We start from the raw sequence: 23,816 nt of genomic DNA, 5'->3' as shown, positions 1-23,816 counted from the left end.
AAATTAAGCAATTATTATAGATCTTGCTATTTCGCAATATTAATAATTATTGTGTAAGTGCCAGCTATTGCAGATAGCTATTGCCGCCTTTCATAACTTTGTTACAATGTGTAAATTAGTCTTCTTTTTGGCAACTTGCTTTATTATTGCTAAGGGTAAGTTGCTATAATGGTACGATACCAGATAATAACAATAACTGTTTTATAACGGGACTAAGGAATCTTAATAAAAATTCTTACTAGAATATGTATCATATTGTGTGATCTTTTTTGCGACCATATTATAAAAATCCCTAATATTATGTTTGTATAGAGTATAGACCGTGTAGCACTATGCAGCATGGGATTCCCGGCCATGGGATTGACAAGCTTTATGAAGATGGCAGGAAATAGGTGGATTAAGAAGGTGGAGGACTGTATGTAGAGGTGCGCTCTCCAAACGGTGAGCGCACCTCTACTATGTCTAGCATATAGGTTTATGGATGGATGAGATTTGTGCAAAATATACTTATTGTGTCTAACATGTTGCCACGGTTTTTTTTTTACAAGCCTTTGACTGTGATCTTACCTAGTGTTAAGTAATGATGCAGTCCAAGATGGAAACGAGCTACTCTGGAAGATGTATGACAGTTTTAAAACTAAGATACTAGAATCTTATGCACTTAGTTAATTTATATTCTACTTATTTGGTTGTTATTTAAGCCCTACCACAGCAGCAGAGGATCGCCGGTGGAGTGTTGGCTACTCCTGGGCAACACCCCTACGCAGCCGCTATTTTCTTCGCCCGAGATACTACTAATTTCCACCTAATATGCGGGGGTGCCATTTTGAACAATCGAAGTGTCCTCTCAGCTTCTTCTTGTTGGATGTAGGTATTAAGTACACAGTAACAAGGTTGATCAATATTACTATTGACTTTTAAACTTGAGCTTTGAAATGAAATGAAATTTTGAACATCTAATTTTTTTGTAAGGGAAAGACTGTTAGACTTATATTTCGTGTCACCAGTTATTTCGGTGGATATTTTGCTACATATTTATTTAATTGTGGACTATATTATTTTCGAACCATAACTTTTTAATTTACAGTGATAATTTTCCAAATCAGTTTCGCATTCGGGTTGGCTCGATTGATCCAAAATCCGGTGGCACCGTTCATAATGTTGCTACTATTTTATCCCATCCAACGTATAATGCATGGAACCGGAACAATAATATTGGTATCATAAGAGCAAGTTCCGCTTTTCCACTTGGGAACAATGTGCGACCTATTATGATCGCTGGAACAAATTATGCTGTGGGTGATAACCAATACGTCTGGACGATGGGATGGGGCCAGACAACTGTAAGTATGTTTGAGATCCTATGAAAAAAAGATCCTTTTTTCGAAGAAGATTGTACAGCAATAACAGTCACAATAATAGAAGAAAATGTAGGGAGTGCCTATAAGGTCTACCTCATTAAAATATAGGCACTTTCTATATTTTCATGCTAATTAATGTTAGTTAATTAATGCTCTAGCATTATTTAAGGCTATTTTCTAAGCCGCCTTGATTTAGATATTAATATACAATAAATATAATAAAAGATTAATATATTTTTTATATATAATTTAGTCAAATTATTTTTAGGAAAATGGACCACAATACGGTAAACTCCACCGGGTCGACATCAGGACGATTAACCAAGCTCATTGTCAAAATGTCTACGGTTTAAATTTCTTAACTGTAACTATGATGTGCGCTGGCTGGACCGAAACTCCACGGGGTGCATGCTCTGGTGATATGGGGTCACCCCTCGTTCATAGAAATGTCACTGTGGGCGTTACATCTTTTATTACTGGTTGTGGAGATACACATTTTCCAGCCATCTACACGAGAGTTAACAGATATACTGCCTGGATACAAACCAATGCATAATGATAATTTTGTTTTTTAACATTAAGTACTGTCTGTGTATTACGCAAATAAAAATTACTGTGAATAAAACTTTTTGAATCATAATAATTATATTAGGTATATTTTGAGTTAAGTATTTTTTTGTTTATGGCAATTTAAGTATTTATGTGAAAGGGCACCTATGCCCTTTCACAGAATCCAAACCAGGCGATTCGTGTTGATTTATGATACATACATACCTACAGATTAACATGAAACCCTACTTATCTGGAAGATTGTTAGGTTGTGAAGGTTTCTTCTCGGCATACCCTATACCGATGTAACTACCATATTATCGAAACGTTAAATCTTAACTGACTTCCCTGCCTTCGTAGCCCAGCCTACCAAATATAAATTCATCCAAATGATCCATCAAATCCCTATCCAGTTAAGTAGGTAAGGTTTCAGCTCTGTGGAGGGATCGACCTGTTTATTATGATCGCTGAAACTGTATAAACACCTATTTACTTATCAAGTATTTTATGAGCTATTTGTAGGTACAACCGATAACGGTTCTTCCCTTGTAAAGCCATAGATAATATAGAGATTTGCGCTCGTTCCCACTAGTTCAACATAAGTTCAACTGATTTTACTATAATAGGTTCAACTGTGCAGACAAGTCAAAAGTCAAAATCAAATTGGGTACCATTGTACACTTTTTGAATTTTAAAGATTTTGATACTTATAAATTTATAAGATAATGATGGTGACAATTAATAATGTAAACTTAAAACTAGCTATGATAGATGCAATATATTGATTAGGACACTTAAGGATAATTGCATAGAAATATCAACGAAATTGAAAACTTCCTTTTTTTATGAATTTTATTGAATTATTAATATGAAGTATCTCTTAAGCTTTTTATTATTTTAATCATTATCTAATCAAAAAAATGATATTCTAGGCAATATATAAACTGAGCAAAATGAAGCTAGCCATTAACATTGTGTTTATGTTAGATAGACAATGTGTAAAATTGTGTTTGTGTTATTAGTGGCAAGCGTTGCGGGTGAGCTATTCTTGCCATCTTGATACTTATTAGGGTTCCGTACCTCAGAAAGAAAAACGGAACCCTTATAGGATCACTTTGTTGTCTGTCTGTCTGTCCGTCCATCCGTCTGTCCGTCCGTCGTGTCTGTCAAGAAAACCTATAGGATACTTCCCGTTGACCTAGAATCATGAAATTATTAGGCAGGTAGGTAGGTCTTAGTACAAGTAAAGTAATTAATCCGAAAACCGTAAATTTGTGGTTACATCAATATTTTTTTTTTTTTCAAAGTAAAATAACTATACGAAGGGGGTTATCATATGAAAGGGCTTTACCTGTATATTCTAAAACAGATTTTTATTTATTTTTATGCATAGTTTTTGATTTATCGAGCCAAATGTCGGAAATCGCACTTGGCCGGTTTTTTTTACATATTTCGCCAAACTTATCGGGTTTGAATAAAGGTCAGAGATAAGTAAGTAGGTATATCACCATCATAATCATGACTGATCTATCGTCAGCCCACTACTGAGCACGGGCCTCCTCTCAGAATAAGAAGGGTTTAGGCCATAGTCCACCACGCTGGCCAAGCGCGTATTATACTTCATACAGCTTTGAGAACATTATTGAGAACTGTCAGGCATGCAAGTTTCCTCACGATGTTGTCCTTCACCATTGAAGCAAGTGATATTAAAATGCTTAAAACGCGCATGGTTCCGGAAAGGTGTGTGCTCGCGATCGAACCCCCGACCCCTTGAGTAGTAGACGTCTTGACCACTTTGTCTAGAAAGTCTATTGGGAATTGTCTAGCAAGTCTATATTATGAAAATTTCTCAAATGTTTATTTTAAATGCGATTGCGATGCGGCAAGCGATTTTTTAACAATTTAGGATTTTATAATTTCTAAATTGTTTCTGGTGTGGTCTGGTGGCAGGCTTCGACCGCGGCTAGTTACCATCTTATCGGCAAAGCCGTGCTGCACAACAATTTAGCGTTCCGATATGATACCCAGTAGAAACCGATAAGGGGTAGGATGAGTTTAATAACAATTGCCATACATTCCTCTTCTGAGTTAGTCCGCTTCCATCTTAGCACTGCATCATTACTTAACACGGTAAGATCAGTCGGTGCAGTCAAGGGATAAGTCAAGGGCTTGTAATGGAATAAAAAATACATTATTTTCTCGTGTTTCAGCGTTTCCAGAGCAGGGAAGGATAGCTGGCGGATCACTCGCCACCCTCGCTCAGCACCCGTATACAGCTGCTGTTCTGTACGCACAAAACAATGTGAATTTCCGGCAAACCTGTGGAGGAGCCATTATAAACAACCGATCCATCCTTTCAGCTACTTATTGTTTCATGTAAATATTATGACATTTTATACTTAAGTTCAAAAACATAAAAGAATGGCAACCAGGGGCAGACTCTTCGATTGACGATTGATTCGGAAAAATTGTAATTGTGTATTTTATATAACGACATTTAGATTACGTTTAATTTGAAGATTTCGTATTACGCAACAACTGAAATTAGGTACATAACTAGTCATTTCAGTCATACACTTACTGTACTTACTTAATATTATATAAGTATAAAAAAAATGTTTTCGAAAGATTTAATATAAAGAATTCCAAAAATCACAAACAACGCTGGGACACACCAAGCGCGTATGCAGCACGTAAGCGTAGACGTAGCGCGTACCATGACGTTGTAATGTATGGAACTGTATGAGATATGGCATACCGCTTGCGTGACGTGAACGTTCGCGTAGACGTAATGCGTGCTGTCATGTCTATGGATTCACGCGCGTCACTACGCGCGTGGTCACGTGTACGTGCTGCATACGCGTTCGGTGTGGCCCAGCTCGATCTTGATAATATTACGCTATCGATTTTGTTACAGTGGCAATAATATTTTTCCAAATAACTTCCGTGTTCGAGTTGGCTCAATAAACGCAAACTCTACTGGCGTCCTCCACAATGTGGCTCAAATGATAGCCCATCCGAATTATAATTCATGGAACCAGGACAACAACATCGGCATACTAAGATTATCCACAATAATTACATTAGGAGCCAACGTACGACCTCTGGCTATCGCCGGACCTAATTACAACCTGGCTGACTACCAACATGTTTGGGCTATCGGATGGGGCCGCACAACTGTAAGTATTCTAGCAATAACTATCTGTTTTGTCCAATTTTATGTTGATAGACAACCATCCTGTTGGTCTGGAAGAGGCTCAGCCAACACCGCGAAGAATGGCGTGCAAGTGAGGAAGCCTATGTCCAACAATAGATAAATAAGGGCTAAAAAGAAGAAGAAGATATGATGATCCTGACTACAACATGGATGAGATAAACGTATGAACCTTCCACGAGAGCGTTTACTAACGAAAACTTGAATAAAACCCGTTTACTCTTTTCGATAAGCGCAGTTGTTCAAGACAAGAACTAAAATCCAACTAAGGACTAGAAAACTGACTGATTTGCTTTTTCTATTATAGATGCCTAAGTAACTATTTTAAATTAACTTGTATATTTTTCGGAATTCACCTTGAGTCGCATCCCGCTATTTGTTATTATTTTTACCAATTGTTATTTTTTTTCTTTTATTACAAGTATTTCTATCTGTTTTATTCGTCATATAATTGTACACGCAGAACACTTAAAACGACGTTAACTACACTCCATTTAGTTTAATCAATGGTTTTATGGAATTTAGTTTGGTTCTTTTCTTTCTGAGGTAACGAAACCGACCGACAAAACACACGGCATAGATACACGACACACACACACACACGCAAACACATACACACACGCACACACACACACAGAGACGGCCAAAAGTCTAATTAGTATCGACACGAATCGCAGTGAAGCTGACCTAATTGATGTTATGGGTTCTTCTTTATTTTTAGGCGACTTCAGTAACTTCTGAGCAACTCCGCCAGGTCGAGATCATGACAGTAAACCAAGGCAGATGTCAAGATATCTACGGCGTCAGTTTCGTGACGCCTAACATGCTGTGCGCTGGCTGGCCGACTGGAGGCCGTGGTTCATGTGTCGCCGATACCGGATCGCCTCTTCTTCATAACAGAGTAGCAGTTGGCGTCACATCTTTCACTATAGGCTGTGGAGACGCGAACTACCCAGCTATCTACTCCAGAGTTTCCAGATACACTGCCTGGATTCAAGCTAATGCTTAGGAAATGATATTATACTATATTATGCTGTTTCAATATATAACATGTTGTTTTATTTTATAACTTGACAAAGACTGGAACATTAAAACTACAAATAAAAGGTTTCATTAATATAGACTAAGTCTAAAACAGTATTTTTTTTCTGTTTGTCGCTAAACTGTTGAAACTACTGAACATATTTGAATGCAACTTGCTTACTTATATGCTGCTAATACGCTGGGTTTACGTAATAGGATTGTTTATATCCGAAAAGCCCGCCCGCTTCCATTTTAGACTGCATCATCACTTAAAACCATGTGAGATTGTAGTCAAGGGCTAACTTATATCTGAATAGCTGATGCCCGCAGCTTCGCCCGCGTGGATTGGTCAGATCCCCTGCAGCATCAGGATTGAGGAGTTGGACTCCAAATTTTTTATGAAACAATGTCGCAAAATTCCTCTATCGATTAAAAAAGAAATGACGCAAATCGGTTCAGAAATCTCGGAGATTTCGGTGTACATAGGTAGAAAAACACAACTCCCTTTTTGAAAGTCGGTTAAAAAAGTAGCCTATTTTACTCCCTGGTCAATTCTCTACTTGTCTGTGAAAACCCCGTCAAAATCGGTCCAGCCGTTCCGAAGATTAGCCTTTTCAAACAGACAGACAGACAGACAGACAGACAGACAGACAAAAATTTTAAAAACGTGTGATTCAGTTATGGTATCGTTCAAATAACCATATGAGCTTAATATGAGGTAGTTATTTCGAAATTACAGACAGACACTCCAATTTTATTTATTAGTATAGATTAGTATAGATGTAGTCAACTTACCTACTAACAAATGGCGGGTTAAACCACCGCTTTCCCAACCAATTTGAAAATTTAAAGAGAACTATAAAAAAGGACATCTTAATTTTTTTAAAGAATCTTGAAATTAAAGCTGCCATTTTATGGTAGGAAAAAAGAAGTTGTTTTGACGTTGAAGGAAAGCATGAAACCAGCCTTCCTGAGAGGTGTGTGAAGTCTGTTAATCCGCACTTGGCCAACGTGGTGGACTACGGCGAAACCCTTCACATTCTGACAGGAGACCCACGCGCAGTAGAGAGCCGGCGATAGGTTGATCATGATTTCATACGTTTGATATTATCCATACTATCCATACTTCCATACTAATATTATAAATGCGAAAGTGTGTCTGTCTGTCAGTCTGTCTGCTACCTTTTCACGGCCCAACAGTTTAACCGATTCAGACAAAAGGTACAGGGTTAGCTTATATACCGGGGACGGACATAGGCAACTTTTTATCCCGGAAAATCAAAGAGTTCCCACGGGATTCCTAAAAACCCATCCGATTAACCGATTTGTATGAAATTTGGAACTGAGGTGGCTTGCGTCCCTGTAATTGAAATTTTTAAAGTTCCCACGGGATTAAAAACCTAACTCCACGCGGACGAAGTCGCAGGTATCCTGAAAGCCAAATAAGTATAGGTACATGCCTGAACGTTTAATTAGTATCTACATATCTGTTTTTATTTATGGCATCGATTCTTTCCTTATGTAATCTAAAGTCTACATTTAATCACCCAATTATAATTTTTTTATTGTCCTTCACAAGTGAGGATTTTAAAGCTTACTGTGCGATATTATATCACATAGTGAGTAAGTTTACTTATCTATTTGAAAATTGGTATAATAGTGCGCGACAGGTCGAGATGCCAATCGGGGTGGGGACACCCCGCACACCCGCGCAGCCCCCACGCTAACCCGGTGAGGCGAGTGTGGGCGCTGTGAGGGTGTGCGCCTCATATCCCGCTTGCCATCTCGATCTGTCGCTAACTATAGTCCTATATGTCTATAATATGTTGTAGACCAACTTTATTTATAATCGGACAAGAGTAGGTAGGTTATTAAACAAATAACCCTCCTTTGGATACTATGCTATGCTAAAAGCTCGTTACAATGTTTCGTAAGCTTATTACAATTATTGTTAATTTTGGCGCTGTATCGCAGAATTAATACTTATTTTTTTAACAATTTTTACTCTCACGCCCGTATTTGTAACGGGCGGCCGGCGGAGGAACACTCCGGTAGCACGTAGTAAACGAGAGACAATAATATAGTCCAACGACTTTGGCCTAGTGCTGAATGATGACCACGACGACCCTTCAACATAGGGCTCTAAGTACAGGGCAGTAATTCGGGTCGTGCCTTTGTCCCGCACTTACCGCAAGATTGCTGTCTTCGTCAAATCTCTGTATGTAACTACCTTATCCTTACTCTGTGCCGGTTGGGGAGACCAGACAGCCGGGTTTCAGAGCTACAGTACAGGTTGAGAAATTGATATTATTCTTCTTTTTTTCCTGTTTGATGGCTTTCTGTAGTGATTAGAAGTGCATATTTTATTTTTACGCGTCTGGTCGATGCAGCAAATCAGTCCAGTTTTTCCGTTGCATTCATGGTCCAGCGCTCGGAATTACAATAATTTATTAGTATTTGCATTATATGTAGATACACACATGATATAGCAGTTGGTGAGGCATTTATCTTATCAGTTTTCATATTGAAGAGAACCTATAAAAAGAACATCAAGCACCTAAATCTTTTAAATCATTTTATTAATATTTAGATACAATGCATAAAATTGCCTTTTTATTGGCAATTTGCCTTACAAGTGCTGTGGGTAAGTAGTGATACTTGATTTTTTATTTTACTATTGTAGTCATCATCAACCAACAGATATCCACTACTGGCAACACGGTCTTTCTCTTCGGCTGCCTGAATTCAGCAGGTCCCAACGAGTCATTTGATGTTATCTGTCTCCCTAGTCACAGGCCTGCCTATTTTCAGGCGGTGTAAGGTCGCCACTCAAGCATCTTGGAACGTGTATCGGTTCTTCGAACTATCACTGAAGTGACACCTTCAGCTTCGCAACCCGCTGAGTTATGTCGTTACTCTGGTTTCTATGGATCCCCTCATTTCTGATTTGATGACGCAGAGAAATCATACTTACTCGCTATTATTGTACATTCCCAAATTGCTCTCGCAGGAATTGTGCCCGGGAAGTCTCACTTAATACATAACATAGTGCTAACTGCTAACCGCGGAGATCATCAAAGTTAATGTTAAATAGGAATGTATAATGTACTTAGCTGTATATTAGCTTTTGTTTTAGCTCTTCCACAGCAGAGGATCGCCGGTGGATCACTAGCCACTGTTGCCCAACATCCGTATGCAGCAGTCTTTTTATATGCACGGGATAATGTTAACTATCTATATGAATGTGGTGGTACCATTATTAATAACCGATCTGTTCTCACAGCTGCTCTTTGTTGGGGGTAAGACCAAAACATAAACTATCAGAAGCATTTTCTCTGAAGTTATTTGTTATTTGGAGTATGTCCGATTAGTTTCGAACCAATGTGGAGTCTTTTTTAGGGTTTCGTACCTCAAAAGGAAAAACGGAACCCTTATAGGATCACTTCGTTGTCTGTCTGTTCGTCGTGTCTGTCAAGAAACCTATAGGCTCCATATCATTCCCCGACGGTTCCTGCAGATCCTGCAGTCGTCGCTGGCACTTAAGTTTAGCCGTTAGACATTTTATTTATAATGATTGATTACTTAATTGTTAAACCTTTTTAATTACACGGCATTTGCTTGTTCATTTGTAGTTTTAGACCTGCACATCAGATTCGCATTCGGGTCGGCTCTTCTTACGCAAACAGCGGTGGCAGCATCCACGGAGTCCGGCAACTCATCGAACATCCAAACTTGGACGACAGGACTGAGGATAGCAATATTGGGATAGTGAGAGTAGCGACTGCTTTTTCCTTTGGGAATAATGTGCGAGCTGGATTAATTGCGGGATCTAATTATATTGTTTTGGAAAATCAAGCTGTGTGGGCTATCGGATGGGGTCAGAAAGGTGTAAGTTTATTTTAATATTAATCATTTAGAAATACCTCATCATAGCATGACATCAATAAGGACGTATAGTCGAGTAGGTGAAGTTGAATGAAGAGACGAGAGTCTTGTGGTGTAGATAGCTCATTTTTTAATGAGTTAATACGCTAGAAGACATGACAGACTTGTTCATAAATAACGCATCATTTGACATTACCTTGCGAATATTCGGTAAGGCGTACACAGATAAACGCCGAATTCAAACTTGTTTTAGTTAACAGACTTTACAGGCTTTACTTAGTGTCTCTTACGCTACGTCCGTGACTCTACAGAATAGAATGTAGTGTCTGAGAAGAACCCAGCAAGAAACTCAGCAGTTGCTCTTTTCAAATCATAAAAAGTAACAATATGAAACAAATAACAATACACTACATTATCTTCAAGTGGGCAACTGAAAGGTCAGCCGGTTGTCTGAATAAACAAGATTGATACAAAAATTAATTAATTTAAATACCTATTTTTCATATAATAAAGTTATGTAGTAGCATAGTTTATTTTAAATCATTACTACAGATATGTAAGTACTTTAATATATAAATTACAAAACGAAAATGTCATCCAAGCCACTGTAACGAGGCAGGGTGCCCAGAACGCTGGCTGCGTTACCTCGTTGAACTGCCAGACTAATACGCTGACCGAGGTAACTGCCAGATCTCTTCCGGTCACCCATGGACTCCACGAGACGGGATGACAGATCCTTAAAAAAAGGATCTGGCATCCTCACCCCACGAATCCATGGTCTCCACCCCAAAAGGCAAAAATATGAAATTATTCTCTATATTTTCATATTTACGCTTCTTGGCCCCTTCCGTCTTTAGTGGCTGCCGCTCCGGCCGCCACGGAGGTCTGTACCTACATGATACAGCGCCAATGTATTAATTTAACTGTTTTTCAGGAAGGTGAACAGTTATCGGAACAACTCCGCCAGGTTCAGATCAGGAAAGTAAGCCAAAGTGTATGCCGAAGCTATCACGTCTCACGTTATATTTCCCCAAATATGTTGTGCGCAGGGTGGGAAGGTGGTGGGCGTGGATCATGCTGGGGCGACCACGGCTCACCTCTCCTGCATAACGACATAGTCGTCGGTATAACGTCTTTTGGTACTGGATGCGGAGGATCAGGATACCCCAGCATCTATACTAAAGTTTCTAGATTTACCAGCTGGATTTCATCTAATGCCTAAAATAAAGTATTTATATGATGTAGGTACCTACCTACGTGTTTTTTTTAAACGTCCATATCGCACTTGCGGTCCATAGGCGATGATAGACGTCGCATCGTCCTTTTTCGGGAGGTCCGGGGTTCGATTCCGGTTTCACACCTCTGACTTTTAACGTTATGTGCATTATATGTAATTATTATAAAGGAAAACATCGAGTAGAAACCTGCATGCCTGAGAGTTCTCCATAATGGGTTGATCATGATGATTGCACTAGCTTCTCACACCTTCAAATGCCTGTTTGGTCTGTCTGTCCGTCTATCTGTCTGTCTGTCTGTCGTGTCTGTCAAGAAAACCTATAGGGTACTTCCCGTGGTAGTTCTCATAGCACAAGTTAAGGAAAAAACCGGTCAAGTGCGAGGCAGACTCGCGAGGGTTCCGTACTCGAGTATTTTTTCGACATTTTGTACGATAAATCAAAAACTATTATGCATAAAAATAAATAAAATTCCGTTTCAGAATGTACAGGTAAAGTCCTTCATATGGTATCCCACTTGGTATAGTTATCTTACTTTGAAAATTGAAACACATTTTGAATGTAACCACCAATTATATTAATTATTATTTTTATTATTGTAATTATTTTATATTGCAGAAGAGGTTATGAAAATTAAAATAAAAACTTTTTACAACGTGTATTTATTCATAGGCCCATGAGTGAATAATAAATAAATTATTATTACTTATTATATAAATGTTTTTTCATAAAAATGTTATAGACTGCGACTACTTAAAATGAATAGAAAACATCAGTGCAATAACTATACAAAATTGCTGCTTTCAAATTAAAAAACTTGACATTGGAAGCTAAGGGTAAAATATAACAGTAAAGGATTCAATTGTAATTCTTAAGCATTGCTTCTTATCCAGTTGGTAAAGTGAGAAACCCTGGCGTATACTGTAGGGAACTGTGGATTAGCACAATGTAAACCAAAACTAGTGGCGCCTATGACAACATTATTGTAGATAATAGGCGAGCCGGAGTCGCCCTGGCATGAGCCGCGCCCTGGTGAGTCCCAGGCGGCGCATATCATCCCTGCAGTAATACGGAATGCGGGATAAGCAGTCTGACATCTAGGTATGGGTACTGTTCGGATTTGTACATGGCGTAGTTGCTCTGACGGATTGTGTCCACCAGCCTGAAAAAAAAAATCCAGAATTTTACTCATAAATTTTTTAAATAAGGTAAGGAAGTGGGAAAAACCTGGAGGAGGCTCGCACAACACCGAAAGGAATGGCGTGCACGTGTAGAGGCTAAGAAAGAAAGAAGAAGAAGGAAGTGTAGGTAAAAACACTATCATAAAAATTATAAAAATTTCATTCCTGTTGACTTTCAAGACTGTTCGTACAGTAATTTTCTATAAGTGGATGCAAGCCCCACATAACCCCTCCATTTCACCTGGCAGAGAGGTGTATGAGTTAGGCATTTCCTGTGTATAAAAAAAGCAAAAAAAAACGTATGGCATGTATGAGATTTCAGGGTGAATCTATTTCAAACTAGTCGATGAACGCGAATTCGTCCGCGTGGATTTAGATTTTTTTTTAAATATTACGGACACACTTTGACTTTCTGGAATAAAAAGTAGCCCATGTCGCTCTGCAGGTTTTGAACTAAATCCATGCAAAAAATCACGTCAATCTGTTCCTCTGTTGCGACATGACTGAAGAACAAACAAACACACTTTTGTGTTTATAATATAGGTAGTGACAGTGATATTCTAAAATAAGACATGAATTTGCGATAGCTAATTAGGTACCTAACTACCTACTACCAATACCATTTCGCCCAGTACCATTCAGCAAGACATCAATGTCGAATCATTTGGTTTATTGGTGTGTTGGCTTATCTTTCAATCACATCGCAACGGAGCAACGGATCGACGTGTTTTTTGTATGGTTATAGTTTAAGACCAGGAAAGTGACATAGGCTACTTTATATCCCGGAAATTCAAAAAGTTCTCACAAGATTATTAAAAACCTAATTCCATCAGCCATCCTAAGTGCACCAGCTAGTTTATCTATGAAAATCAAACTCACTGTTGTCCATCCCCATCCGATAGCCCAAACAAGTACGTTGTCTGGGACATGCCCATTTTGTCCAATAATGGCTGCAGCTCGTACAGTGGTTCCAAACTGGAACGCCGATGTCACTCTCATCAAACCGATGTCGTTGTCCATCGTTCCTTGGTTATATTGAGGGTGTATGAGACGTTGACCACCATTGTGAACCCTGCCGCCGCTACTGGCATTGGTTGACCCGACTCGAACACGGTGATTGCCACTGGAACCACTGTAAATAAAAGAAATAAAAAGGATAACTTATGGCGCTTATAAGAAGTTAATGAACGCGAAAAAACCATCACGACGATATAATAAAAAGATAGTAAAAAAAGAATAACAAGTAAAATAAATAAAAATATAGTAAATAAATAAAAGAAAATTTTCAATTTTGTTTTATTTAATACAAATCAAAATGCTTTACCAAAGACTTTGATTACCACGTCAGAGTTCGATGTAGAAATCGATCATAAAACAAGTGTAAATTAAAAATTTATATCACCCCCGACAAGTAAAGGTTACAATAACTAGAAAAGAGCTGATAACTTTCAAACGGCTGAACCGATTTTCTTGGATTATAGCTAAAAACACTCTCGATCAAGCCACGTTTCAAACAAAAAAAACTAAATTAAAATCGGTTCAGTAGTTTAGGAGCTACGATGCCACAGACAGATACACAGATACACAGACACACGTCAAACTTATAACACCCCTCTTCTTGGGTCGGGGGTTAAAAACAAGTTAATATAAAATAGTCACCACCAACAGATGCTACTGAGAAGATAGAGCCAGTAAGAAACTCAAAAAGGTCCATAATTACCTATTTATATGCATAATTTATATAATTGTAATTTATTTAAAAGCTATGTTAGTCTATATAGTTGTTAAGACGTCGGCCTCCTATTCGGGAGGTCGGGGGTTCGATTCCGGGCACGCTCCTCTAACTTTTCAGGGCTATGTACGTTTTAAGTAATTAAATATCACTTGCTTAGTGGTGAAGGAAAACATCGTGATGAAACCTGTAGGTATGCCTAAGAATTTTCCATAACATTCTCAAAGGTGTATGAAATCTGCCGATCCGCATTCCGCACTTGGTCAGCATGCTGGACTTTGACTAAAGCCTTCTTATTCTGACAGGAGACTTGCTCAGTAGTGAACCGGCGCGGGCGCTGGGTTGATCATGATGTTATATATTTATACATATACCTATATATTTATAATGAATATCACTATCAATAAATGATAGTTTAAATGCTAAAATTGAATAGGTATTCAGAAAACTGTAGCTAACAAAAAAGTCATATTTTTTGCTGAAGGGAAACATCGTAAGGAATCCTGCATGCGAGTTGGACTATGGCCTAAACCGTCTCATTTCAAGAGAAGACCCGTGATCAGTACTGAGCTGGCGATGTATTGATGATTATGACGACTCTTACGACTTTTTGGGTTCCGTACCTCAAAAGGAAAAACGAAACCCTTATAGGATCACTTTGTTGTCTGTTTATCTGTCAGTCTGACCGTCTGTCGTGTCTGTCAAGAGAACCTTTAGGGTACTTATAACTATATAAGTTTAGGTCGGTATATTTTATTGTCTTACTTAATACAGTGAGCAGCTGTGAGAACAGATCTGTTGTTTATAATGGTACCACCGCAGTTTTGGCGGAATCCTATATTGTTTCTTGAGAATAAGAGAGCTGCGGAGAATGGGTATGTATTGATATTGGTTATTGATCCACCAATTATTCTCTCTTGTTGTGGAAATGCTGAAATGAAGACAAATAAGCGGTCATAATTTATTATGAATCTGTTTTGTTCTGGAAACGTTTCTGATACGAGTCACTAACGCCCTTTCAGCGTCCTTGTTTCCTATCATGTATTTCAAAACAAGAAGGAGGTATCTTCTAGGCAACTTATTAATTATTAATATTATTGCTTTCTACCAGTTATGAACCTTATAACTTTGTCAAGCGCGCAAGCTTAATTTGCACGTAAAAATCAAATCTTAAAACAGTATAACTTTATTAATAATCTATTTAGATTCGAGATCATTACTTTGATCTTACAAAACCTTTGCTTTATTGGTAACAACTAACAAGGAGTCAGTGAAACAAGGTTCAGACATTGTACTACAGTGTTAATAAATAATAATTATGATCGTAACTTACCAGAAGCAAACGTGAGGTAAACTAGTAAAATTGCAACTTTCTTCATCGTGACAAAATCGGATGGCTGCTACTCACTGCAGGAAATGATTTGGATCAGAAGCAACATGTAATATTGTTTTTATATTGCCTTAAATAAAATAATTTACTGTTTTGGATTACTTCAAAGGTCATTTTTCATAGATGATTAAAATTAAGCACGTCATTAAGATTATGATAAAAATTAATTTACAATTTGACTTCAATATGGCATTAGATATAAGTATGATTAGTGTTAGCAATTTTTGATATCGTTCCTGAAAACTTGATCTCGGTTGTATATCACCGAGATAATATCCCCCGAGAGTTATGTGATAAATTATTGTAATACCTGTAATACTTGTCTTCTTGTATGGAAAACTAGAAAGATTTTGTGTAATGCTAGCTTTTATTTGAAACATTTTTTCACATGAATAAATTGTAAATTTAAACAATCAATTACCTGCTGTCGAATCGCGATCAAGCTGGCATGGCAGGTCAAATTATAATAAAACTAGCCGATGCCCGCAACTACGTCTGCGTGAATTTAGGTTTTTCCTAATCCCGTGGGAACTCTTTGATTTTCCCGGATAAAAAGTAGCCTATGTCATGTAAGCTAATCCAGGATATTATCTATCTGCATTCCAAATTTCAGCCGAATCCGTCCAGTATTTTTTGCGTGAAGGAGTAACAAACATACACACACACACACACACACACACACATACACACTTTCGCTTTTATAATATTAGTGTAATCAGAGGGTAACACAAACAAGTTTAGTAATAGTAATTTGGTTTATTATTTTAATATTCTGCTCAAATATATTTACTGTAAATAATTGTATTACTATACTTACAAATAAATATACTTTATATTTAAAATGTGAAGTAGTACTAGCAGATAGTTTTGAAAAATTCAGGAAAATTAACTTAGCAATCTGTAGCTTAGATCCGTGCTATATCTTCCCCTTCCTCAAGTTGGGATGCAATCCTTTTACATACGAACGTAAAATTAGACCTTTAATAACTGACGTAGAGATGTATCAAATGATTGAAAAAGGTATATACCTACGAGGTTCTTAAAGATATTTAAGATATTAAGCTTGTTTTATGGTCACTAATGTTATCATCAAGGGTTATTGGCCATTTGTTCTTAAGCATTGTTTTCGATCCAGGTTATAAATCGTGAAACTCTAGCATAAACTCCAGGCCATCGCGGAGAAGCGCATTCACGACCAAAACTAGTTACTCCCACGATAACATTTTTGTAGATGAGGCCTGTGCCAGAGTCACCAAAGCATGAACCGCGACCCCCGGCATCCCAGCCAGCACACAACATGTTTGCAGTGATAGTACTTGTACCTCCGCCATAGAGAGTTTGACATCTTTCTTGATTTACTGTACGAATTTGAACGTGACGAAGTTGTTCCGATGGGCTTCCAGCTGGCTAAAAATAATTTCATCAATCTAAGTAATAATTATATTGACTAATTTTATAGGCAATAGTTTTGATTTATTAAGAGGCCTGCTTCGGCTCAATCTGCCATAGGGCTTTTATGGCAGTTATGTGTGATTGTAATAATTTAAGATAATAAAATAAATAATAACATCCTATAATGGAATAAGAGCCATTGAGGCCTAGATCTTCGTTTTCCTCGTTTGGACACTAACAGAATAACAGCGTTGTATCTATAACATTTAGGTGAGCCGACTTAGATCTTAAGAAGATATACTTTCTGTATGATGTGTTTAATATGTGTTAAATCAACAAATAAAACTATTTCTATTCAAGTTTAAATGAATGTATGTACATTTTCATGCAACAAGTTACAAATAGACTTACAGTAGTAGCACCCCACCCAAGAGCTATAACATTTGCATTATCAGGTATATTTATATTAGCTCCTGAAAGCGCTCCAGCTCGCACAGTATTACCAAACTCAAAGGCTGTAGCCACTCTGACCACTCCAACATCATTATTGTGATTTCTAGTATTATATTGTGGACTAGCTGATGCCCGCAGCTTCGCCCGCGTGGATTGGTCAGATCCCCTGCAGCATCAGGATTGAGGAGTTGGACTCCAAATTTTTTATGAAACAATGTCGCAAAGTTCCTCTATCGATTAAAAAAGAAATGACGCAAATCGGTTCAGAAATCTCGGAGATTTCGGTGTACATAGGTAAAAAACACAACTCCCTTTTTGAAAGTCGGTTAAAAAAGTAGCCTATTTTACGCCCTGGTCAATCCTCTACTTGCCTGTGAAAGTCCCGTCAAAATCGGTTCAGCCGTTCCAAAGATTAGCCTTTTCAAACAAACAGACAGACAGACAGACAGACAGACAGACAGACAGACAGACAGACAAAAATTTTAAAAACGTGTGATTCAGTTATGGTATCGTTCAAATAACCATATGAGCTTAATATAAGGTAGTTATTTCGAAATTACAGACAGACACTCCAATTTTATTTATTAGTATAGAAGATGGCCAATTACTCGAGCTGCATTATGCACGTAGCCTCCGCTGTTAGCGTTAGTTGATCCGACGCGAATACGATAACTATTTGCGACAGGCAGTCGACTGTAAAAGAAGAGAAATTATATTCATGCCACCAAGCAGAAAAAAATCGTGGTTACTTTGGTACTAAATTACCTAGTTGCTTTAAAAATTTACATCATATTTAAGATCACATCACGTTCTTTCGGTGCATAGGGAAAACACACGATACCTTTCTAGTCTACTGTGACGTAGACCGGTAGTTTAAAGTATGCTTCATGTGGATATAAATATATTTACGTTAATCTACGTATAGATAATAAGTATAGAAGTATGTTCTACTTTTTATTGCATGACAGATAGGCTTGCGCTTGATGACAATCATGCTTATGAGGTCCAACCTAGGTTTAGGTTGGAGCGCGCTTGTCTAAAAGATCCATTTCAATTTTGCTTTGAAGGAAGGTACTTGGAAGGTAGTTCACAATACGAGATTCTGCAGGCTTTTATCACATTAGAAAGAAATATTATCATAATAAGTATAAGTTATTATCTTACAACCAACAATGAGCAGCCGACAGCATAGATCTGTTGTTTATGATTGTACCACCGCAGCTTTGGCGAAAATTTATATTATTTTGTGTGGCAAGTAGAACTGCAGCAAACGGATACGTATTTATAGTGGTTGTTGAGCCACCAATTATCCTTTCCTGCTGCTGGACAAGCGCTACAATAATATTAAAATGAAATACAGTAGCTGCCTACCTATAAACTGATAAATTTATTTTAGTAATGTTAAAAGCATTTAATGTTATCTCATATTGTACTTTATTGTATTGTAATTTAACTAGTTTATGCCCGCGTCTTTGTCGTTATAATATGCTGGGCTTGAATTACTATCTACAATTTTCTACCAAATTAAAAACCAAGAGACTTACATGCAAAAGCTGCTGTAATGCAAATTTCTAATAAGAAAAAGAGTGTCTTCATTGTTTCGTATTTTATTTGTGTTACGGGACAACTTAATTTGTTTATTTATATAATATGAGCGTAATGGATACTTAATAACAAAGATTAGATACGTAAACCTAGCGATCTTCGATGCAAGAATTAAGTATTTAATCTAATAAAATTTAATGTAAAATTATGTGTACTTAATGTAAAAAAAACGTGTTAATATCTTTAAGTGGCAATGGTGGCATCATCTACCCACTACTTACTACCATCGAAAGCGAAACTACCTACGGAGTACCCATTAACAGGTGTAATTGAGTCCCCAGCTTCCTTGATGGACGGAGCATCGAAGGCGCTGTCGACAGTTTTTGCACAGAAATTAAGCCCATCAATGCTGGCGTCTCACAGGGCTCAATGTTATCGTCTACACTCTTCACCTTGCATATTATCTCAATGTCATGTTGCATGAGACATTGCTATGCGGATGATATGTTGGTCTTGTCTTGGTCTACTTAATCTTGTTTTGTTCTTGCCTTATCTTGTCTTAGTCGTGTCTAGGTTATGCCTTGATCTTGTCCTGGTATTTTCTAGGTCACATCTTGGTCTTGTCGTGGTTGTGTCTTAGTTTTGTTTTGGTCTTACATTGGTCTTGTCTTGGTCGGGTCTTGGTCTTGTCAGTGTCTTGTCTTTGTCTTGTCTTTGACTTGCATTTGTCTTTTGTCTTGACTTTGACTTGTCTTTGTCAAGATATATTGTATGGCCATTCCAATCTACAAACCTGTGTTTATAGATCAACTAGCTTTTGCTAGCTTCGTCCGCTTATACTACACAAATTTCAAATTCCTATCCAGCATTTTGAGCTTATAGATCAGTCAGTCTCCTTTTCTTAGACTGCAAAATTCGAACCAAGCAGATAAACAACCATCTGATAAAACTGATAAAGTAATTAAAACACATTGAAAAATAAAAAACATTCTTTATTTTACATCAAATGACAAATAATTATTTTACACAATAGGTACAAAAGGTAGTTGTACAGTAGTCCAATCGCTAATATCTGCAGGATAATTAATCAATTGCAAATTAATGAAGACAATAATTGTTCCTAAGCATTCGCTTGAATCCAGGGAATAAACCGAGAAACTCTTGCGTAGACGGCAGGCCAGCGCGCAGAAGCACATTCGCGACCAAAACTGGTAACACCCACAACCACGCTACCGTGGACCAGACCGGTGCCAGAGTCACCAAAGCATGAGCCCCGACCACTCATGCCAGCACATAACATGTTAGCAGTGATGGTGCCTCCACCATAGGCATTTTGGCAAGTAACTTGATTAACTGTCCGAATTTGAACGTGACGAAGTTGTTCTGATGGGCTTCCAAACGGCTAAAAAATAGATAAAAAAGTGCAGAGATATTTGTTAAGTTACATAAATAACAGTAACAGGTATATAATAATTATGTTAATAATGAAATATTGCATTAAAATAAGACTGTAAATGTAGGTATGAATAATTTTTAACCCCCGACCCAAAAAGAGGGGTGTTATAAGTTTGACGTGTGTATTTGTATCTGTGTATCTGTCTGTGGTATCGTAGCTCCTAAACGAATGAACCGATTTTAATTTTGTTTTTTTGTTTGAAAGGTGGCTTGATCGAGAGTGTTCTTCGGTATGATCGACGAAAATCGGTTCAGCCGTTTGAAAGTTATCAGCTCTTTTCTAGTTTTCTTATAGAGGTTTTTGTGTCGGGGGTTTTTAAATTTTGAGTTATGTTAAACCTATTAATTTTTATATGAGAGTGACTACCAATGTTTATTCGGATTTTTAAGATCTTATTAAGATACTTCTATCATATTTTAAATTTACTCACAGTTGTGTTTCCCCATCCGATTGCCATAACGTTTGTATTGTCATGGATATTAACATTGGCTCCAATGAGAGCCCCAGCCCGCACGCTGGTCCCAAATCGGAAAGCACTTGTTACTCTGACCAAGCCAACGTCATTGTCGTGGTTCCAAGTATTATAGTGCGGATGGCTGATGAGTTGAGCGACGTTATGTACCGTGCCACCGCTGTTGGCTCTGGTAGAACCAACGCGGATACGGTGACGATTTGCGGCTAGCTGACGTCTGTAAACATAAAACAAGAGTAAATTAAAAATTTATAACACCCCCGAGAAGTGAAGGTTACAGGAACTAGAAAAGAGCTGATAACTTTCAAACGGCTGAACCGATTTTCTTGGATTATAGCTAAGAACACTTTGGATTAAGTCACCTTTCAAACAAAAAAAAAACTAAATTTAAATCGGTTCATTAGTTTAGGAGCTACGATGCCACAGACAGATACACACGTCAAACTTATAACACACCACTCTTTTTGTGTCGGGGGTTAGTTACCAATATCGAGTAGGTATATTTATTAAAGGAACGAATTAGGCATACACATTATAAATGATTATAGCAAAGACATATTTTGTAAGAATCTTTATAACATTACAAATGTGAAAGTTTAGATGTTTATTCCTTCACTAATGACAGAACTAATTTGGCTGAAAGGAATGAAGATAGCTTATAACTACCCTGAATATTTTTCACGTACGCGTTTTTTCGAAAATCGTTATTTTATTTTTATGAATTTTATTCGTAAAAAATAAACTTACGAAATCAATTTATTTAGTTCAATTTATCGGACAGTTACTTATACCACTTATGATATATCAAGATCCTGCCACCGCCCGGTTCGGAAAACAGATTCTGCCTAAACAAGGAATTCAGTAGCAGTTGCTGTTTTTTCTAATCCAAGAGTTTCTGCGGGATTTTGAACAACCTACATCCACGATGAAGTCGCAGGCATCATCCATTCAATCGTAAATATTGACTTACATCCAACAATGAGTAGCCGATAGGATAGATCTATTGTTTATAATTGTGCCGCCGCAAACTTGACGGAAATTATTACTTTGCGAGTAAAGTAGAGCTGCAGCGAACGGATAGGTATTAATATTGGTCACCGATCCACCAATAATCCTGTCCTGCTGTCGCGGGAGCGCTGAAATAACATGAATACACATTTTTTTTAAAATCAGCATTTATTAGAGATTAATCATTATTTCTAAGAACTATTAAAACTAAGACTCTTTTACATCAATGGTTTATCTACTGACTTTTTAGGGTTCTGTGCCTTAAAAGGAAAAAAGGAACCCTTATATCACTTCGTTGTCTGTTTATCTGTCCGTCTGTCCGTCGTGTCTGTACTTATCCGTACTGTAAGTATAGGGTACTTCCCGTTGATCTAGAATCATGAAATGTGGTAGTAGTAGGTCTTATAGCCCAAATAAAGGAATAAATCTGAAAACAGTAAATTTGTGGTTCCATCACACGAAAAAAAATTAAAATGCGTTCACGAAAAAATTATGATTATAGATGGCGCTGTTGTCATTAACTAGCAGTGCTGCACATAAAAAAATGTTAAAATATCTTGTACGGAACCCTTCATATGCGAGGTCAACTCGCACTTGACCGGTTTTTTGTTTTAATAAAAATATCAGAAACTTACAAGCAGCCCTAGTAAGGCAAATCGCCAATAGAACAACTATTGTCTTCATGGTCTCACGTTGATTTACATCTGACTTCTAATTAATCTGGTTTTACATATATATATGAGCCATGTAGATATTTTCACCTAGACGTGTGAGCTTATTTTTATCACAATGATTAAGATAAGTAAGTCCTCATGCAGAATAATATTATAACATAATTTATTATGCTTAGGTATATTTAAAAAATTAAAGTGGAACAAGATAAAGTTCTAATACTTAAATCCAACTACTCTTCTTGAAAATACCACCACAGATGGGTGTAATTATAGTATTATATCGAGAGTTTCATAACAAAAAGGCGTGTGGATAAAAGACCCTGCAAGATTAACCTTTGATTATGTATATAAGAGCAATATAGGCTCCTTTTTTACCGACTTTCAAAAAAGGAGGAGTTGTTTTTCTACTTATTTATCCAGAAATCTTCGAGATTTCTAAACCGATTTGCCTATTTTTTTCTATTGATAGAGAAACTTTGCGAAAATGTCCCATACGAAATTTGGATTCAAAATCTTCAGTCCTGATGTTGCAGGGGACTTGATCACCAAAATTGATGGCATTTAGAAAATATCGGTTATAAATCTAACTTATAATAAGGGTAGGTAGTGATGCGTCCGAACTAATAAATGGAAAATAGGTACGTCTAAACTAGACATACCTATGATTCAACATAATATTTTTAACCCCCGACCCAAAAAGATGGGTGTTATAAGTTTGACGTGTGTAACTGTGTGTGTGTGTATCTGTGTATCTGTCTGTGGCATCGTAGCTCCTAAACTAATGAACCGATTTTAATTTAGTTTTTTTTGTTTGAAAGGTAGCTTGATCGAGAGTATTCGGAGAGAAATCGGTTCAGCCGTTTGAAAGTTAGCTCTCTTTTCTAGTTACTGTAACTTTCACTTGTCGGGGGTGTTATAAATTTTTAATTTACACTTGTTAATATACTTTCAATAGATTTGAAAATATATAAATCAAAATATACCTACTTCTAGCTCAATGTCACAACACGGCGAAAACATTTCCCTTTTTTATTATTTCGGATGCATAATAATATGGTAGGTACCTATGCCTGTAGCAATAAAAGCAATGGGTTAAGGATAAACTATTTTATTTAACAAAATTATATAGCATGGCACCTTTTCTTAGCTCAGCAGTCAGATCATTAACAAAGTTTCATCACTAGAACCGGTAATCCTGCTGCCGCCGCCGCTACATTGGTGTTGGCCGACTCTGCATTTGTTGAAC

The 23,816-nt window shown here is 37.3% G+C and overlaps 5 protein-coding genes across 5 annotated transcripts; 3 read left to right on the top strand and 2 right to left on the bottom strand.

The window, feature by feature from the left end:
• Nucleotides 1-339: 339 nt before the first annotated feature.
• On the top strand, nt 340-1,917 carry LOC123872490 (trypsin CFT-1-like). The gene is made up of 4 exons (XM_045916795.1): nt 340-415; nt 702-867; nt 1,088-1,343; nt 1,630-1,917. Exons 1-4 carry the CDS (start codon nt 340-342, stop codon nt 1,915-1,917), a joined length of 786 nt encoding a protein of 261 aa, XP_045772751.1.
• A 974-nt stretch (nt 1,918-2,891) lies between these two features.
• LOC123877171 (trypsin CFT-1-like) lies at nt 2,892-6,133 on the top strand. The gene is made up of 4 exons (XM_045923679.1): nt 2,892-2,947; nt 4,121-4,286; nt 4,828-5,089; nt 5,846-6,133. Exons 1-4 carry the CDS (start codon nt 2,905-2,907, stop codon nt 6,131-6,133), a joined length of 759 nt encoding a protein of 252 aa, XP_045779635.1. The 5' UTR covers nt 2,892-2,904.
• A 2,609-nt stretch (nt 6,134-8,742) lies between these two features.
• Nucleotides 8,743-11,275, top strand: LOC123872479 (trypsin CFT-1-like). The gene is made up of 4 exons (XM_045916769.1): nt 8,743-8,791; nt 9,284-9,446; nt 9,780-10,035; nt 10,967-11,275. Exons 1-4 carry the CDS (start codon nt 8,743-8,745, stop codon nt 11,252-11,254), a joined length of 756 nt encoding a protein of 251 aa, XP_045772725.1. The 3' UTR covers nt 11,255-11,275.
• An 800-nt stretch (nt 11,276-12,075) lies between these two features.
• Nucleotides 12,076-23,744, bottom strand: LOC123872471 (trypsin, alkaline B-like; the record flags this gene model as incomplete). The annotated part of the gene is made up of 4 exons (XM_045916756.1): nt 12,076-12,429; nt 13,328-13,580; nt 14,946-15,111; nt 23,708-23,744. Coding segments are annotated over 4 exons (747 nt in total), but the record flags the coding sequence as incomplete, so codon positions are not given.
• On the bottom strand, nt 19,995-22,636 carry LOC123877179 (trypsin CFT-1-like). The gene is made up of 4 exons (XM_045923693.1): nt 22,532-22,636; nt 21,859-22,024; nt 20,847-21,105; nt 19,995-20,362 (listed from the first exon to the last, which is right to left on the bottom strand). Exons 1-4 carry the CDS (start codon nt 22,578-22,580, stop codon nt 20,081-20,083), a joined length of 756 nt encoding a protein of 251 aa, XP_045779649.1. The 5' UTR covers nt 22,581-22,636; the 3' UTR covers nt 19,995-20,080.
• Nucleotides 23,745-23,816: the final 72 nt, after the last annotated feature.

This window comes from Maniola jurtina, chromosome 2 (genome assembly GCF_905333055.1).
Source record: "Maniola jurtina chromosome 2, ilManJurt1.1, whole genome shotgun sequence".
NCBI classification, from domain to species: domain Eukaryota; kingdom Metazoa; phylum Arthropoda; class Insecta; order Lepidoptera; family Nymphalidae; genus Maniola; species Maniola jurtina.
The sequence above is the reverse complement of the archived record's forward strand: the minus strand, read 5'-3'. Positions and strand labels throughout refer to the sequence as shown.

Bases quoted from the DNA above. Each gene is read 5' to 3' on its own strand.
- LOC123872479 (XM_045916769.1), top strand. From the start codon at position 8,743: ATGCATAAAATTGCCTTTTTATTGGCAATTTGCCTTACAAGTGCTGTG. The intron at 8,792-9,283 runs GTAAGTAGTGAT...CTTTTGTTTTAG, and splicing joins TTGCCTTACAAGTGCTGTGG to CTCTTCCACAGCAGAGGATC. The intron at 9,447-9,779 runs GTAAGACCAAAA...GTTCATTTGTAG, and splicing joins ACAGCTGCTCTTTGTTGGGG to TTTTAGACCTGCACATCAGA.
- LOC123872490 (XM_045916795.1), top strand. From the start codon at position 340: ATGGGATTCCCGGCCATGGGATTGACAAGCTTTATGAAGATGGCAGGA. The intron at 868-1,087 runs GTAGGTATTAAG...TTTAATTTACAG, and splicing joins TCAGCTTCTTCTTGTTGGAT to TGATAATTTTCCAAATCAGT. The intron at 1,344-1,629 runs GTAAGTATGTTT...AATTATTTTTAG, and splicing joins TGGGATGGGGCCAGACAACT to GAAAATGGACCACAATACGG.
- LOC123877171 (XM_045923679.1), top strand. From the start codon at position 2,905: ATGTGTAAAATTGTGTTTGTGTTATTAGTGGCAAGCGTTGCGG. The intron at 4,287-4,827 runs GTAAATATTATG...ATTTTGTTACAG, and splicing joins TCAGCTACTTATTGTTTCAT to TGGCAATAATATTTTTCCAA. The intron at 5,090-5,845 runs GTAAGTATTCTA...CTTTATTTTTAG, and splicing joins TCGGATGGGGCCGCACAACT to GCGACTTCAGTAACTTCTGA.
- LOC123877179 (XM_045923693.1), bottom strand. From the start codon at position 22,580: ATGAAGACAATAGTTGTTCTATTGGCGATTTGCCTTACTAGGGCTGCT. The intron at 22,025-22,531 runs GTAAGTTTCTGA...ATGTTATTTCAG, and splicing joins TTGCCTTACTAGGGCTGCTT to CGCTCCCGCGACAGCAGGAC. The intron at 20,363-20,846 runs GTGAGTAAATTT...TCTATTTTTTAG, and splicing joins TCGGATGGGGAAACACAACT to CCGTTTGGAAGCCCATCAGA.